This window comes from Humulus lupulus, chromosome 6, assembly GCF_963169125.1.
Source record: "Humulus lupulus chromosome 6, drHumLupu1.1, whole genome shotgun sequence".
NCBI classification, from domain to species: Eukaryota; Viridiplantae; Streptophyta; class Magnoliopsida; order Rosales; family Cannabaceae; genus Humulus; species Humulus lupulus.
In genome coordinates, this window is record NC_084798.1 from 2,366,526 (window position 1) to 2,381,581 (window position 15,056).

A 15,056-nucleotide genomic window follows, 5' to 3' on the forward strand; every position below is an offset into this window, starting at 1 on the left:
GTCCCACCAATAAAATTCTTTTTTAAGCCCTACCATAAAAATTTCCTTAAAAAAATACAATATTTATCGTTTTGTGACAAATTTAATTACATATATATTTCTTTTATTGAGATTTAGTTTAAGCTAAGGATCACATCACATGGGTTTGAGAATACTATAGTTTATGTAAGTTCTTCGAACTTCACATATAAAAATTGATTTTTTTTGTTATTTTTTTATTTATATATATAAGCAATTATTGGACCAAAGACAAATGGAATTGACCTTATTCGAGATTGGTTACTATTGATTCAACTAAAATCCTTCCTCTATAAATTTTGGCAATTTCATTATTAAAATGATTTGGGTAATAATTATGGGAAGAAAACAAAGAAATTTATATTATAATTCTCCTGACAGCACACACGCGTTTTCAATTAAACTAAAAAAAAAATTAATGAAAAATATAGAAAAATTACACATAATTATGTATCAAAATTACACTCTTTTTTGCCAACAAAAAAAAAAAATTACACTCTTTTATTTTTTGAAAATGGAAAATTACACTCTTTCTTACATGTAATTAAAAACTATTTTTTTTATTTACCTTCTTTTTGTTTTTGGGAAATAAATCTCAAAACCTCTATCTTTCTTATAAATATATATAGGGTATTGATGTGGTGCATATTTTTTGTGATTTTTTATGTTTCTCTACTTGTAAATAATTTTCAGTGCAATTTTTTTTATGACTATGTTTATTATAGTTATTTAGAGCATTCTGTAAATTTTTAAGAAATTTCAAATAATTTACAATGACGAAATTTAAATTCAAATATATTGTTGCAAATGTAATTAATTTCTTTTATAGGTGTGTAAAATAATCTGCACTAAAAACTATTAACGAGCTAAGAAACACAAAAGTTGTGCAACATTTTCTTCAAAAATAGAATTACCCTATATATTATTTAATTAATTAATTAAATATGATATTGCGTGTCAAAAATGTTCTTCTCCTTCTTCATCTTCACCTTCATTATCTTCTTTTGTAAATTCAAATGTTCTCATAAATTATTGTTTTTTATCCTAAATTGTTAACCACTCTCATCATGCCATTTCATAAATAGAAATATATATATTTATTTTCCAAGAATCTAGATTCTTCTATTTAATTTAAAAACCACATATATTATAAAATCCTATCTTTTTTTTTTTTCTTCTAATAAATTTACAATTTTTCTACCTCTTCTGCATTTTGGTAAGAATCTTCTTCATCTGCATCATCATCTTCTTCTTTTTATTTTCTATATATAAATATATATATAATTATATATACTATAATATATGTGGTGTGTAGATCAAACAAGTTGATTTTGTTCTTATTTAGGTAGCTTTTTCACGGATTTTCAAAACTTTTCTGACCAAAAGATTCTCACTTTTTAACTCAAAACCCTCAAATTCGAACTGGGTTTCCTTCCATGGCGATCTACCACCACTCCCAGGGGTTCTTTTGATCATTCTCTTTCATATATTTTTTTTCTTCTACAGAGAAACAAAAATGGAAGAATCAATGGCTACAAGGTATTGGTGTCACATGTGTTCCCAAATAGTCAATCCGATCATGGAGTTGGTCGAGATCAAATGCCCATTTTGCCAGAGCGGTTTCATCGAAGAGATGAACGGTTCAGATGATCACTCACCTGAAGCTCGCAATGCCGAACCCGACTCCGAATTCGGATCCGATCGAGCTCTCTCTCTCTGGGCCCCGATATTACTCGGCATGATGGGTCATCCCCGTCGCCGGAGAAGATTCAGACCCATGGAGTTCGACGAAGAAGACGACGACGAAGATGAAGACGAGGCTCGCCACGAAGGAGGAGGAGACACCGAGTTGGATCGGGAACTGGAATCGTTCATAAGGAGGAGAAGAAGAAGCTCAGCTAATATTCTTCAATTGCTCCAAGGAATTCGAGCTGGGTTAGCTTCAGAAACTCAGAATTCCGAGGGTTTAACCGAAAGAGATGAGAGAGAGCGTGTTATCTTGATCAACCCATTTAATCAAACACTTCTCGTTCACAATCAGAATGATAATCAAAACCCAATTGGCTCATTGGGTGATTACTTCGTAGGGCCTGGTTTGGATATGTTGCTGCAGCATTTGGCTGAGAATGATCCCAACAGGTACGGGACACCGCCGGCGAAGAAGGAGGCGGTGGAAGCTCTGCCCACGGTGGCAATCAAGGAGAGCTTGCAGTGCTCAGTATGCTTGGATGATTTTGAGGCTGGTTGTGAAGCAAAAGAGATGCCTTGTAAGCATAAATTCCATAGTGGTTGTATTCTGCCATGGCTTGAGCTTCATAGCTCGTGTCCGGTTTGTAGGTTTCAGATACCTTCTGATGAGTCTAAGAATGGTAATGTCCAAACGGCAATGGGGACTGAAAGCAGCAACAGTGGTGGTGGTTCTGTGGTTGTTATTGGGGAAAATGAAGAAGAAGAAGGAGAACATCACCATGGTGGAGATGGGAGAAATGGTGGTAGTGGGAGAAGGTTTTCATTGTCATGGCCTTTCAATTTCTTTTCTTCATCATCATCATCATCATCATCAGGGTCACAATCATCATCATCAACAACACCAAATGCAAATGGAACTACTGGTAGTGGTGGTGGTGGTGGAAATGGATTTCAAGCAAATGAGAATTGAGTAAGAAATTACATCATTTTCTTGTTGTTTTTGTTGTTGTTGTTCATTACTACTTTGCTTCAAATTGAATGCTTTTGTGTACATAGTGCCAGCCTTACTTTGTTGAATATGAAACTACAAACGTTACACAAAAAAAAAAACAAAAAAAAAAAAGCTTGTTGTTTTTGGCTTCTTTTAGAAATATATTTCTTGTTTCTGCCATTATCTTATCATGTGTATAAAAAAAATTCATACCCTTTGAGATTTTGATGGTATTGGATGAATGGCTTTGTTCTTTCAATCTGTGTTCTGTGTTTGATGAATGTGTACTTTGAGAAACTCCAATTTGAATGAGTTGTATATATATATATTTATAGGAAAATTCTTCTAGGCTTCAATTTAATCTCGGTAAGGTTTTCAGTGTTTCTCGACCCGTGAACAGTTTTCGATGCGATTTTATTTTATGATAGTGTATATTGTAGCTATTTAGAGTATTCTGCAAATTTTCAGGAAATTTCGAATAGTTTACACTACCGAAAATTAGGTTCAAACATGTTGTACGCATGACTAATTTTTTTTATGTGCGTGGAAAATATGTTTGCACTTAGTTTTCGGTACTATAATCTATTCGAAATTTTTTAAAAATTTACAAGATACTCTAAATAGTTACAATATACATAGTCATAAAATAAAATCATACTGAAAATTAATGCGAAGTTCTATAACAAAATTCACATATATATATATATATAGTGCTTCTTATAAACATATAACTTCTTAAAACTCATGCCCTTTGAGATTTTGATAGTATTGGATGAATGGTTTTGGTATTTCAGTCTGTATTTTGCGTTTGATGGTGGAGCCCAATCGAACGTGGTAAGCTTGAAAATTACCATCATAAAGATGAGGACTTTGAGAAAAATCCCATGTGGGGGGATCTGAGTCATGACATGAATGAATGAATCCAATGAGAGTTTGAAGTTAACGAAATAGAAAAGTATTTTCTTTGCCTTTCAATGACCGGAAAATCTTGAATATTACATCTTCAGCAATGTCTGCCTCATGAGCTAATAATACCATTTTGTCTCACAAATATAATATAAAAAAAATTAAAATATTGTTAGACAAATTACTCAACTTCTATAGGTTCATTTGAATTGTCATTTCTTTCCCTTTCTTTTCGTTGGTCAGAGTTTTTATTTTTTTTGATCTGTTCAACTCAGAATATAAACTGGTTCGTGACATTATCAGCCAATCTAGATAGGGCTACGCAGAAAATTTTACTACCCGCCTAAGTCAACTCGAACAAATTGTCAAAAAACACAAGTCGAATAAATCGATCAAAATTTAAACGGTCCAATTGTTAGATTGAGCAGGTTGAAAATAAGTATTAATCTGCTTAATATAACTCGATCCGCTTAATATAATCTGACCCACCTAATTAAGATCTTATTATTAATTTATTATTTTTTAATATATTTAAATATAAATATATTCAATTTATATATATTTGATTAAATTTATATTTTTAAAAAAATATTATTTTAAGTTTAAAAAGATAAACTTCCCATTATTCGTATTAATATTTAAAAGAAAAAAATACAAAAAATGTAAAATAAAAAATACAACTTCAGTTTGAGCAAGTTGACCTGACCAACCTACAAAAAAAAAACGATTTGGACGAGTCAATCCGACCAACCCGCCTAAACTATTGAACCGATTAATTTTTTTTTTTCTTAATTAAGCAAGTTACAGATTCACTTTTGCTAATTCGATTATAACATTGAACAAATAAAAATACCTTGTACCCAGACTAATACCAATGATCATGATCAGTCCTACTTCTAGATATGCCCATTTCATTTATTGGTAACTTGATTTTTATCATAGTTTTCATGTGTAACTTTAACAAAATTGAACTCACAAAAGACATAATTCAAGCAGAAAAATGACAAATAATAATTGGATTACTTCAGCTCATCAGTCTCACTGGGGCATATATATATATTAAATGGTAGGTTGTGATGTTTTTTTCTCTATTTTGAAATAGAAATTAAATAGCAAAAAAATTAAAATATCCGAGGCCTTTAATACCAACGACAAAAAACGACCTTTTCTTTTTAACCAAAAAGAAACAAATTGAAAATGAGAAGAACATCCAAAAATTCAAGTGATCTGATGAATCACTCACTTCACGGTCAAGATCTTGATAACAGAGGCAGTTCCATCACGATGTAGAGCCACCACTGAGTCTCCAATCTTGCAGAGTCCCTTGGACTTGGCATGTTGAATGGCAAACTCAAGAGCTTCTTCGGTCGTCTCAGCAGAAGACGCCCTTGAAGACCCGGCACTCAAAACAGGAACCAACCCGCGAAAGATGAGGCTGTGCCTTGCCGGAGCTTCATCGCTGCATGACCAATCGAACGAGTCGGTCTTGATCTCGGGGACAACAACAGACAATATGGGCATTCCTGGCCTGTACTTGGCCACCAGTTTGGCTGTGCTTCCACCTCTGGTGAGTACAAGAATGAGAGTCGCTTTGGATGAGTTAGCTGTTTTAACAGCAGTGGCAGCCAAACTTTCCAATGGACTCATTGGCACCGGAGAGTGTTCCATAACCCTCTTGAAGACATCCCCGTAATCAATGGTGTTCTCTGCCTCTACACAGATCTTAGCCATGGTCTGAACAGCAAGATCGGGGTATGCTCCAGCAGCTGTTTCGCCACTGAGCATCACACAGTCAGTGCCATCAAGAACAGCATTGGCAACATCAGTTGCTTCAGCCCTAGTTGGCCGGGGCGACTTGATCATCGACTCCAACATCTGCGTAGCTGTAACAACAGGCTTTCCTTGGATGTTGCATTTGTAGATCATCACTTTCTGAGCCAGAAATATCTTCTCAATGGGAATCTCCATTCCAAGATCACCTCGCGCAACCATAAATGCATCCGAATTGGCCAAGATGTCATCGAAGTTTGCCACGCCTTCTTGATTCTCAACCTACAATCGAATTCAAAAAAGGAACCAAGTTAAGCAACAACAGAGTGAAGTTAAACTCATTCAATTCTCTTCTAAGAGCACAGAGCAAAGCAGTACCTTCGACATGAGAAGGATGTTCTTGGCATGCTTCCCGAGCAACTTGCGAACCTCCACGAGATCAGAACCTTTCCGAACGAAGGAGAGGGCGATCATGTCGATCTTGTTAGGAACTCCCCACTGTAAAATATCCTCTTTGTCTTTCTCTGTCAAGGTTGGGAGGTCCACTATGACCCCTGGAAGATTAACATTCTTCCTCTCACCAAGAACAGCAGAGTTCTCACACCGGCACCTCAACAAACCGTTCTTCACATCACATGACAAAACAGTAAACGAAATGGTACCATCTGCGCATAGTATCACCATCCCTGGCTTGACATCCATAGCCAACTTTTTGTAACTCATGCAAATCGTGCTCTCATCACCCTTGATTGTATAGTCAGTGGATATTGTGATTTCATTACCCTTCTTCAGTTGGATAGGCTTCCCATCTTTCAGAAACCCAGTTCGAATCTCTGGACCCTGCAAAAGCAACATTGCAGAGGCAACTGATTGGTGAAAGTAATCAGAGGTACAATCATTGAAAATCATCTCTTTCCCCACTTTAAAAAATCAGAACAACCCAAACTTTTTCATCTAAGGATCACTGTAAATGCCACAGTTGATCAGTATATTTCCTTTTCCCCTAACTTTTAGGTCATACATCACCACACATAGTCAAACAATTGAACAGTAGAGAAAAGAAAGACAAAAGACAAAAGCAATCAAAGGAACCGGAGGTGGAAAAATCATCATCTATTGATCTGAGAAGGCGCCAAAATAAGTGTTATCAGATGAAAACCGCAGCCAACCAACCAAGACGATCCATTTATGAAGATTCAACATCAGAAAAAAGCTCATGAAAACGACAAACAAACAAACAAAAAGACAAAAGCACTAAACAAACCCCCCTCAAAAAAACTGAAATTTCCTTCGGATTCCCAGAAATCTGGATCGAACAATCAATACCCAGATGCCCAAAAATGAAAATCAAAACGAAAAAAAGAATACCCAGATGTCGAAAACCAAAAAAAGGTCGTACCTTTGTGTCGAGCATGACGGCGCAGAGGATCCCAGTGTTTTCCATGGCCTGCTTGAGATTATCAAGGGTTTCTTGATGGTATTCATGAGATCCATGAGAGAAGTTGAAACGAGCAACATTCATACCAGCCCTTAAAAGCTTCTCGACCATGGGTACCGACCTGGAGGCGGGTCCAAGAGTGCAAACGATCTTGGTCTTCGGCTTCTGCATAACTTGATCCATTTCACTCAGCTTCCACCGAAGTTATGATCTTTTTCAGATATTTGAATAGAGAAGATGAAGAATAAGAAGAGTACAGACGAAAGAGAGAGAGAGAAATGTTAATTCGAAAGAGACCAACTCTTCCTCCTTTCTTCTTCTTCTATATATATTTACTTATATTATTTTATGAAAAAGACCTAATTAATATTTTATTCAATATAAGATATTCCACTCTCAAAAAATATCTTAATTCATGATGTAAGATTTAAAAAAAAATATATTATTGAAAATTAGTGTAGTATTTACTTTTTTGGATAATGCTGTGGTAGGTCTTTAAAAAGAGCCCTGTCGTAGGGTTATTTTGTGTTCTCAACCTGTCAATAGTTTTTGGCGCGATTTTTTTTTATGTGCATATATATTGTAGTTATTTAGAGCATCTTGCAAATTTTTAGAAAATTATGAATAATTTACAGTACCGAAAACATATTATTGCATGCGTGATTAATTTTTTTATGCGCGTGGAAAATAACATGTTTGAACTTAATTTTCGGCACTGTAAATTATTCAGAATTTTCTGAAAATTTGCAGGATTCTCTAAATAACTACAATATACACGGTCATAAAAAAAATCGCGCCGAAAACTGTTCAAAAATTGAGAAACACAAAAGAGTACTAGGTAGGGGTCTTTTTGAAGGCCCTACCAAAAAATTATCCTACTTTTTTTTTTATACTTGGATTTATTTATTTGTTTTTTTAGAAAATAAAACTATTAATTTTTTTTTGGTGAAAATAAAAAGAGAAAGGTTTAGATTTATAGACATAGTTTTCTTGTGGAACAAGGTTTTGGAAATTAGAAAAGATGTTGGTGTACTTTTTGGTCTAATCTATGCTTCTTCATCATGTGATTGTAGGTGTAGAGAGCCCTTCAAGGCTATATAGCCAACTAACTCATTGGTCCTCAAACTCAATGGCCAAAGGATTGGTTTACAATTTGACAACTCATATTTTTTTTTGGGTTTCCTCATACTAAATTATATTACATTGAAAAAATTAAAAAAAAAAAAAAAGAATACCACACTAGGAGTTTGATAATATTTTATGCCATAATTAAGAATGTATGCCGACAATATTAATTCATTTTATTAACAAAAATTATTGTACTTTTGTACTAAATTAATTTTTACAATAATTTTTTTTTTCATTTAGTAATGTGGTGTTACTTTTTTATATATAAATTATTTAAAAAGATAGAAAATTTATTCAAAAATGGTTTTAATGGTAGTGCTCTTTTGTGTTCTCAACCCGTGAATTGTTTTTAACGCGATTTTTTTATGACCGTCTATATTATAATTATTTAGACTATCTTGCAAATTTTCAGAAAATTACAAATAATTTACGGTGTCGAAAACTAATTTAAAAATAGATTATTGCACGCGTGACTAATTTTTCAATCATATTTGAACCTAATTTATAGCACTGTAAATTATTCGAAATTTTCTGAAAATTTGCAGTATACTCTAAATAACTACAATATACATAATCATAAAAAAAAAAATCAGTGAAAACTATTCGCGGGTTGAAAATACAAAATAGTCCCACCGGTGGGACTCTTTTTGAAGCCCCTACCATAAAATCCTCGTAAAAAGATATTAGTCACATAATTTTTTCAATTTAAAATTTTAATATGCAAAATCAATAATACCACACTAGGAGTTTGATACTATTTTATGCCATAATTAAGAATATTTGCCCAAGAATATTAATTCATTTTACAAAAAAAAAAATTATTGTACTCTTGTCCTAAATTAATTTTTACAATATTTTTTTTGAAGTGTTACACTTCACAAATATGCATATGAGCATGTCAAACGTGTAGATCTTAAAAAATACAAAAAAAACCACCCCAAACGGACACAAGTGAAAAATAATGTCTCTTGAAAGAATCGCATCGAGCACCATTGAACTACCATCGAGCAAAACCATTTTTTTCATGCAAAACTTGATTTTGAAGGGCTCATCGAGCACCATCGAATTACCATTAAGCAAGATCGATTTTCTACAGATTTAATAGTTCTAGATTTGAAAAAAATCACAAAAAAAAACTAAAAAATTATACCCAGATTTGTTCGAAAATACAGTATTTAGTGTGGGTGGTGTTGGTGGTGCCATGAGATGAGAGAGAGTGAACCGAAAGAGAGAGAGAAATGAGGAATAAAGAAGTGAGAAAAGAGAAGAGGGAAGAGATGAGAGTATTTTTGGTAAAGTGCTAAAAAATGACATTATTTTAAAATACTTAATATGCATAACATATTTTTCAATTAGCACCCAATATGAATAATAGATAAATAATTAATGTTTAGCTTTTCTTTTTCTTCACAATTTAACAATAGTGGTTTTTCATGTATGCGAATATTGTTTGAGAATATCGAATATCAGGCGATAGTTTTTTAAATACATAATTTTGTTTGGGATCAAACGTACACAATAACGCAATCCAATTGTTTTGAGTGTTAGGGAAAAATATTAAAATTAAATAAAAAAGTAAACGATTTTTTTTTAATCAAATAGGATTGCTAATGTATTTTTTTAATCAAACAAAGAGGCTTATTAATTAGGGAATTTACTTATTTGATACCCTATGTTTTTGCAAAGTATCATTTTAATACTTTCTGTTTTCAATAATGCTCATATGGTACCCTGTATTTTAAAATTATACATATTTGATACCTTAGACTCAGATTTGATAGATAAAATTTTGTCAATATAATCAAACTGTCATCAGTTATATGTAATTAAGTAATTAAATTTAAATTTGGAACTTACATAATTGACATCAGTTTGATTAAATTTGTAAAATTTTATTAATTAAATATGAGTTTAGGGTACCAAATATCTACGATTTTAAAATACAGGGTATCATATGAATATTATTGAAAACAGAGAGTACCAAAATGATACTTTGCAAAAACACAAGATACCAAATGGTTACCTACCCTATTAATTATAGAGCAAATAGCAGCTGGGTCCTAAATTTGTATAGTATTACAACATAAGTCTTTATTTTGAATTTTATAGCACATAGATCATTAATATTTACTAATTGCTACATTTTAGATTTTATTTCTATTTACCATTGTTTTTTATATGTGCTAAACCCCTAGGATTAAGGGTATAAATTATTACTACTTGTTAATAATAACATTAGAATACTATAAATAAATGTAACCTTTAGTGACAACTTTTTAGTCACAACATATATTTTGTGTGACTAAATAACACTTTTAGTAACAATAAAAAATTACTTGTGACTAAAAAGTCGTACTTAATCACAAGTTGTAACTAATGTAGTTTTAGTCACAACCTATTATTTTTAGTGATAAAGTTTGTTGTGACTAAAAATACATTCAGTGACAACAAATTGTGATTTTTGTGACTAATACTTTTAGTCACAGACTTTTTAATAATGACTAATATAAGATAATTTTTCTTTAGTCACAACTGTTTTGTTTTTAGTCACAAAATTTATTGCTACCAAACTAAGATTTTTTGTAGTTATGTCTTCATTTTCAATCACATGCAAAAAATGCAGAGTTTAATATTTTTTATATGGAAAATAATAAGTGCAAGAACTAACCTTCATGAACTAGTAAAAAAGTGAAATCTATGTGCTTTAAAATTTAAAATGGGACATAAGTGATATAATTAAGATAAATTGGAAATCTTAGATTTTATTTACTTATAATGTTAAATCAACCGTTTGACTCACGATTTCATATTTTTTTTCTTCATATTTTGTATTTTTGGCACTAAATAAATTTAGCTAAATACCATAATACAACTTCATATTAGTATATGTATTCTCATTACAATGACATTATAATGTTATTTTCATTATAAATAAACACATCCTTTTACCAAAAAATAAAAATAGAATTATAATGGTGCTTAACACTTAAAAAAAGTTATTTATTTATTTAATTAAAAATTTGACAATTAAACTTAAAAATTATTTGATAACTTTATTTTTATTTATTATTATTTTTAATTTTAATTAAAATTCATTAAATTTTGAAAATATAATTTTTTCACTTTCAAATTTTTTCTAAACAGTTTTCAACTTTTTTTTTTCTTCTCTTCTTCAAATCAACACCTCATATTTTTAAACAAAAAATAAAAATAAAAATTATCAAATACGTTTATTATTTTAAAAAAAAAACAAAATAGTTACCAAACATATTTTTATTTTTTAAAAATAAAGAAATAAAAATAAAATAATATTTCTATTTTTGTGTTGAAAAAATTCAAAAACAAAATTTTTACCAAACACAACCAATACATCTATCGAAATTGATGTAATTTTTCACTAGTGTCAATAGCATAAAAAAAAATATATTTTTCTAAGAGTTGATCATATTTAAATTTAAAAATATATATTAACAAATAAAACATGTTATTTTAGTAAATATAGAAAATTAGTATAGATATTAAGTACATACCTATATTATTACTCGTAAAAATATACTATAATGATCATAACATAAATCTCATTTGTACTTCTTCTAAATTTAAAAATATTCTTAATTTATGTGATGAAATAACTATGAAACAAGAGCTCAAAGCACAAGGAAATATAATCTATGGGTACATATAATCTATGGCTGTTTGTCTATTAAGTCCCATTGAAATTGAAAAGTAGTCAAACAATATAATATATATATATATATGTATATTAATAAATTCAACCTTTTCAATTCCAAACACCCAACACAAATCTTACTCTTTCTTTTTTGTCTCCCAAGGTTGAAATTTTATTCAACCTTTTGTTTTTTTTTACTTTCTAAAACATAATTTTATTTTACAATATGGTTATGCCTTTTTGAAGCATATTATTAATATCCATGGAATTTGCACTGAGAATATTCTTCTCTCTCTATTAACTGTAATCATAACATGTTAAAAGTTAAAATTATTTTAAAAGGATATATTCCCTAAAAAGAATGCTTTTGTTTCAAAATATATACAAATATAGTTTTATATGTAAAGCAGCATTTATAATTTAATTAAATGCATACATTTCTATTCTATAACCCTATAACAATTTAAAAAAAATATATATCATCACAAATTAAAAATAACAACTTTAAACTAGCAAATTATAGCACCTAGAAATTAGCTGCAAAATTAAGCAACTTATAAAAGAGAAAAGTTAATAGAGAATTTATTCTCCACTACAACATTTTCATAATTACTTACATTTTTTTTATTACTTTTATGTTATAAATTAAAATATATTCTATTATATTTGGTTGAAAAAAAAAAAGTTTAGAGTATTTAAAATATTTTTTTAGTTGTTGAGACACTCTTATCCAAACAATGTGGGATTGAATTACCTAAGAAATCATACCTAGATAGTAACAAAATTTATATTTTCGTGAGCACTCCCAATGGATGCTTTACTCAATCATTTAAAATACCTCCCCAAAATATATATATTTTTCTATTTTACCTTTAAATTTTACATTTTACCATACATCAAATTCTCTATATATTTCTCTATATCATTTAAATATTATATCTTTAAACATATTTTATTAATTAAAGTAAAATAAAATAATTGAAAAAGAAAAAAGAAATAATAAATATATGTACTAAATGGGAGAGAGAATGCTTATAAAGAAAAATAATAATATTAAAATATTATATAAATGATATGTAAATGTTATGTAAATGTAGATATGAATTAATTGGAGTTTGTGCATAACTATTATAAATATATGTATAAAGAAGCTGATGGAAGATGTTTTTGTGAGTTTTAGCTAAATATTATAGAGAAAGTGTATTAAAAAATATACCACCAAAACATATATTTTTTTTTATAATTTACCTCAAACTTTTATATTATATCATATATCAACTTCTCTAATTTTTTTCTACATCATTTAAATATTATATTTTTTAAAAATATTTTATTCATTTTAAGAAATAAATATAATTAAATATAATAGTATCACACTCATATGTATAAAAACGTTTATAAAAAAAATAATAAAATATGTATAGCTTGATGAATAGTATTTCACTACATATAGAGAAATACTATTTATTTAGGTAAATAAATAAAATTTTACATCACCCATTGGAATACTATTTAACACTTTTTTCTTTATATTATAAAAAATTAAACATTTTACCTCCTCCATTAGAAGTGCTCTAAGACAACTAAAAAATTACATGTATTTTTGCTACAATAACCCTTGAAGAAAAAATTTGATCATTGTCTATGCATTTATTACCTACTTATAATTATATAAAGGTACTAGTCACTTTTACCTACCAAACTTAATCATAAAATCACTTTACAAGACAAGACATATATATCACACAAGATTAATAGAGTTTTTATGATGAAGATTTGATTGGAAGCTTCATTGAGCTGGGATTTAATTCTAAGGCTAAGAGTATGTCATTTTTATAAGTTCTCAAAGCAGATGATGTGAATTTGCTGATCATTGAACAATATGAGTTGCTATTGAATGGTATTTGCTACTAGATAGTTTACATGTTAGTTTTTTTACTACAAGTACAGTATGCGAGTGCAACGGAAATGTATGATATCCCATATTACAAAATAGACATAAATCTTACTCTAAGAGCTATAACCAGAATGAGATATTTTCATGTATTTTAGATTTAATGAGTTTATCATAGAATATAGATTAGAAATATACCTTCTTGTAAGTAGCATAGATCTAAAGCTTGGAACTCGTCTTTGACTCATAGATTGCTTCCAAACCATTTTTCTTCAAGTTATGGTTTGCACATTACAAAGAGGACGTGTGGTCTCCTTTTTCAATGGTAATAAATTTTGTACACACACTTTTATATCTTAACTTATAAGAGTGCGTTTGTTATTGTGTGTTGTAGAAATACACCCTATTGTCTTGGCGGTCCATTATGGTCCAATGGACTCCAATGGCGTAGCGCCCATCGCAGTCCATTGGACTGTATTGGGTGTCCAACATGTATCCCAAAATATATATTTTTCTAATTTGTCTTTTAATTATGTTACTTTATTTATACTTTACAAATAACATGTATAATTAATTAATTAGTCTCACTATTTTCTTTTTAATATAAAATTTTCTATAAAAAATAATAAACACAGCTTCTCCAAAAAAAGATTCTTATTTAGAATTTCAAAACTTTTGCAAAATATTTACTCTTATAGAAAAAAATCCAAAAACTTACATTATCTTCTACTTAATCATTTTTTTTATACCAACTTTTTTTTTTTATAAATATATATACATTGGCTTGTAATGCTAATATTTATAGGGACTAATCCTTAGTTTACATCCCTAAGAACATTTTATGTAATCATGTTAATTAACTTTTAGTGTAATGGCCTTTCAATGAAGACGATTTTTAATTTAAAAAGAAAGTTCAAGTTAGCTTCAAGATGTCTAATTTTGGTATGTGTTGAATAAATTACATTCTTACAGAATAAAGGCTGTTGTAACATTAATCCAATTACACTTAATTTGAGTGCTTAATTAGATGTAATCACTGTGATTGATTAATTCATTTTTACGGATGCTTCTTTCAAGGATGGATGTGCTATTGTAGTTTCCATTACCATCAAGGCATGATAACCACTTGTATTTATTCTAAGGTAATAGATATCAAGTTATTATAATGGAAACTGGTTACCTTGATGAGTAACAGGTTACTAGTTACTTGTTACTAACCTGTTACTCATCAAAGTAACCTATTATTCATAATACAAGTAACCAGTTACTCCTAAATCGATAATTACTTACTCTGACGGGAACATTTAAATTTAAAAAATAGTACGAAGATTTTAAGGCAACCAGTTACTTAACCCAATTATGAACATGAACATGGTGAACTTTTGATCGTTTTTCTTGTTTATAGAAGAATAGCCAATGTTGTTGATGATGTAGAGGTTTTAAAAATTTGTTTCGATGAGCTTTCTTAGATAAAAATGAAAAGCCTCGCAACAAGGAGAAGTGGATGGTTGGTGGGAGTATTATGATATGAGATTTGGTCAAATCTCTCCTG

The 15,056-nt window shown here is 29.8% G+C and overlaps 2 protein-coding genes across 2 annotated transcripts; one reads left to right on the forward strand and one right to left on the reverse strand.

Annotated features, from left to right (window-relative positions):
* The first annotated feature begins 1,097 nt into the window (after positions 1–1,097).
* On the forward strand, positions 1,098–2,957 carry LOC133781381 (E3 ubiquitin-protein ligase SIRP1). The gene is made up of 2 exons (XM_062220354.1): positions 1,098–1,234; positions 1,525–2,957. Exon 2 carries the CDS (start codon positions 1,535–1,537, stop codon positions 2,675–2,677), a length of 1,143 nt encoding a protein of 380 aa, XP_062076338.1. The 5' UTR covers positions 1,098–1,234; positions 1,525–1,534; the 3' UTR covers positions 2,678–2,957.
* A 1,648-nt stretch (positions 2,958–4,605) lies between these two features.
* Positions 4,606–7,101, reverse strand: LOC133781382 (pyruvate kinase, cytosolic isozyme). The gene is made up of 3 exons (XM_062220355.1): positions 6,774–7,101; positions 5,753–6,214; positions 4,606–5,656 (listed from the first exon to the last, which is right to left on the reverse strand). Exons 1-3 carry the CDS (start codon positions 6,993–6,995, stop codon positions 4,844–4,846), a joined length of 1,497 nt encoding a protein of 498 aa, XP_062076339.1. The 5' UTR covers positions 6,996–7,101; the 3' UTR covers positions 4,606–4,843.
* Positions 7,102–15,056: the final 7,955 nt, after the last annotated feature.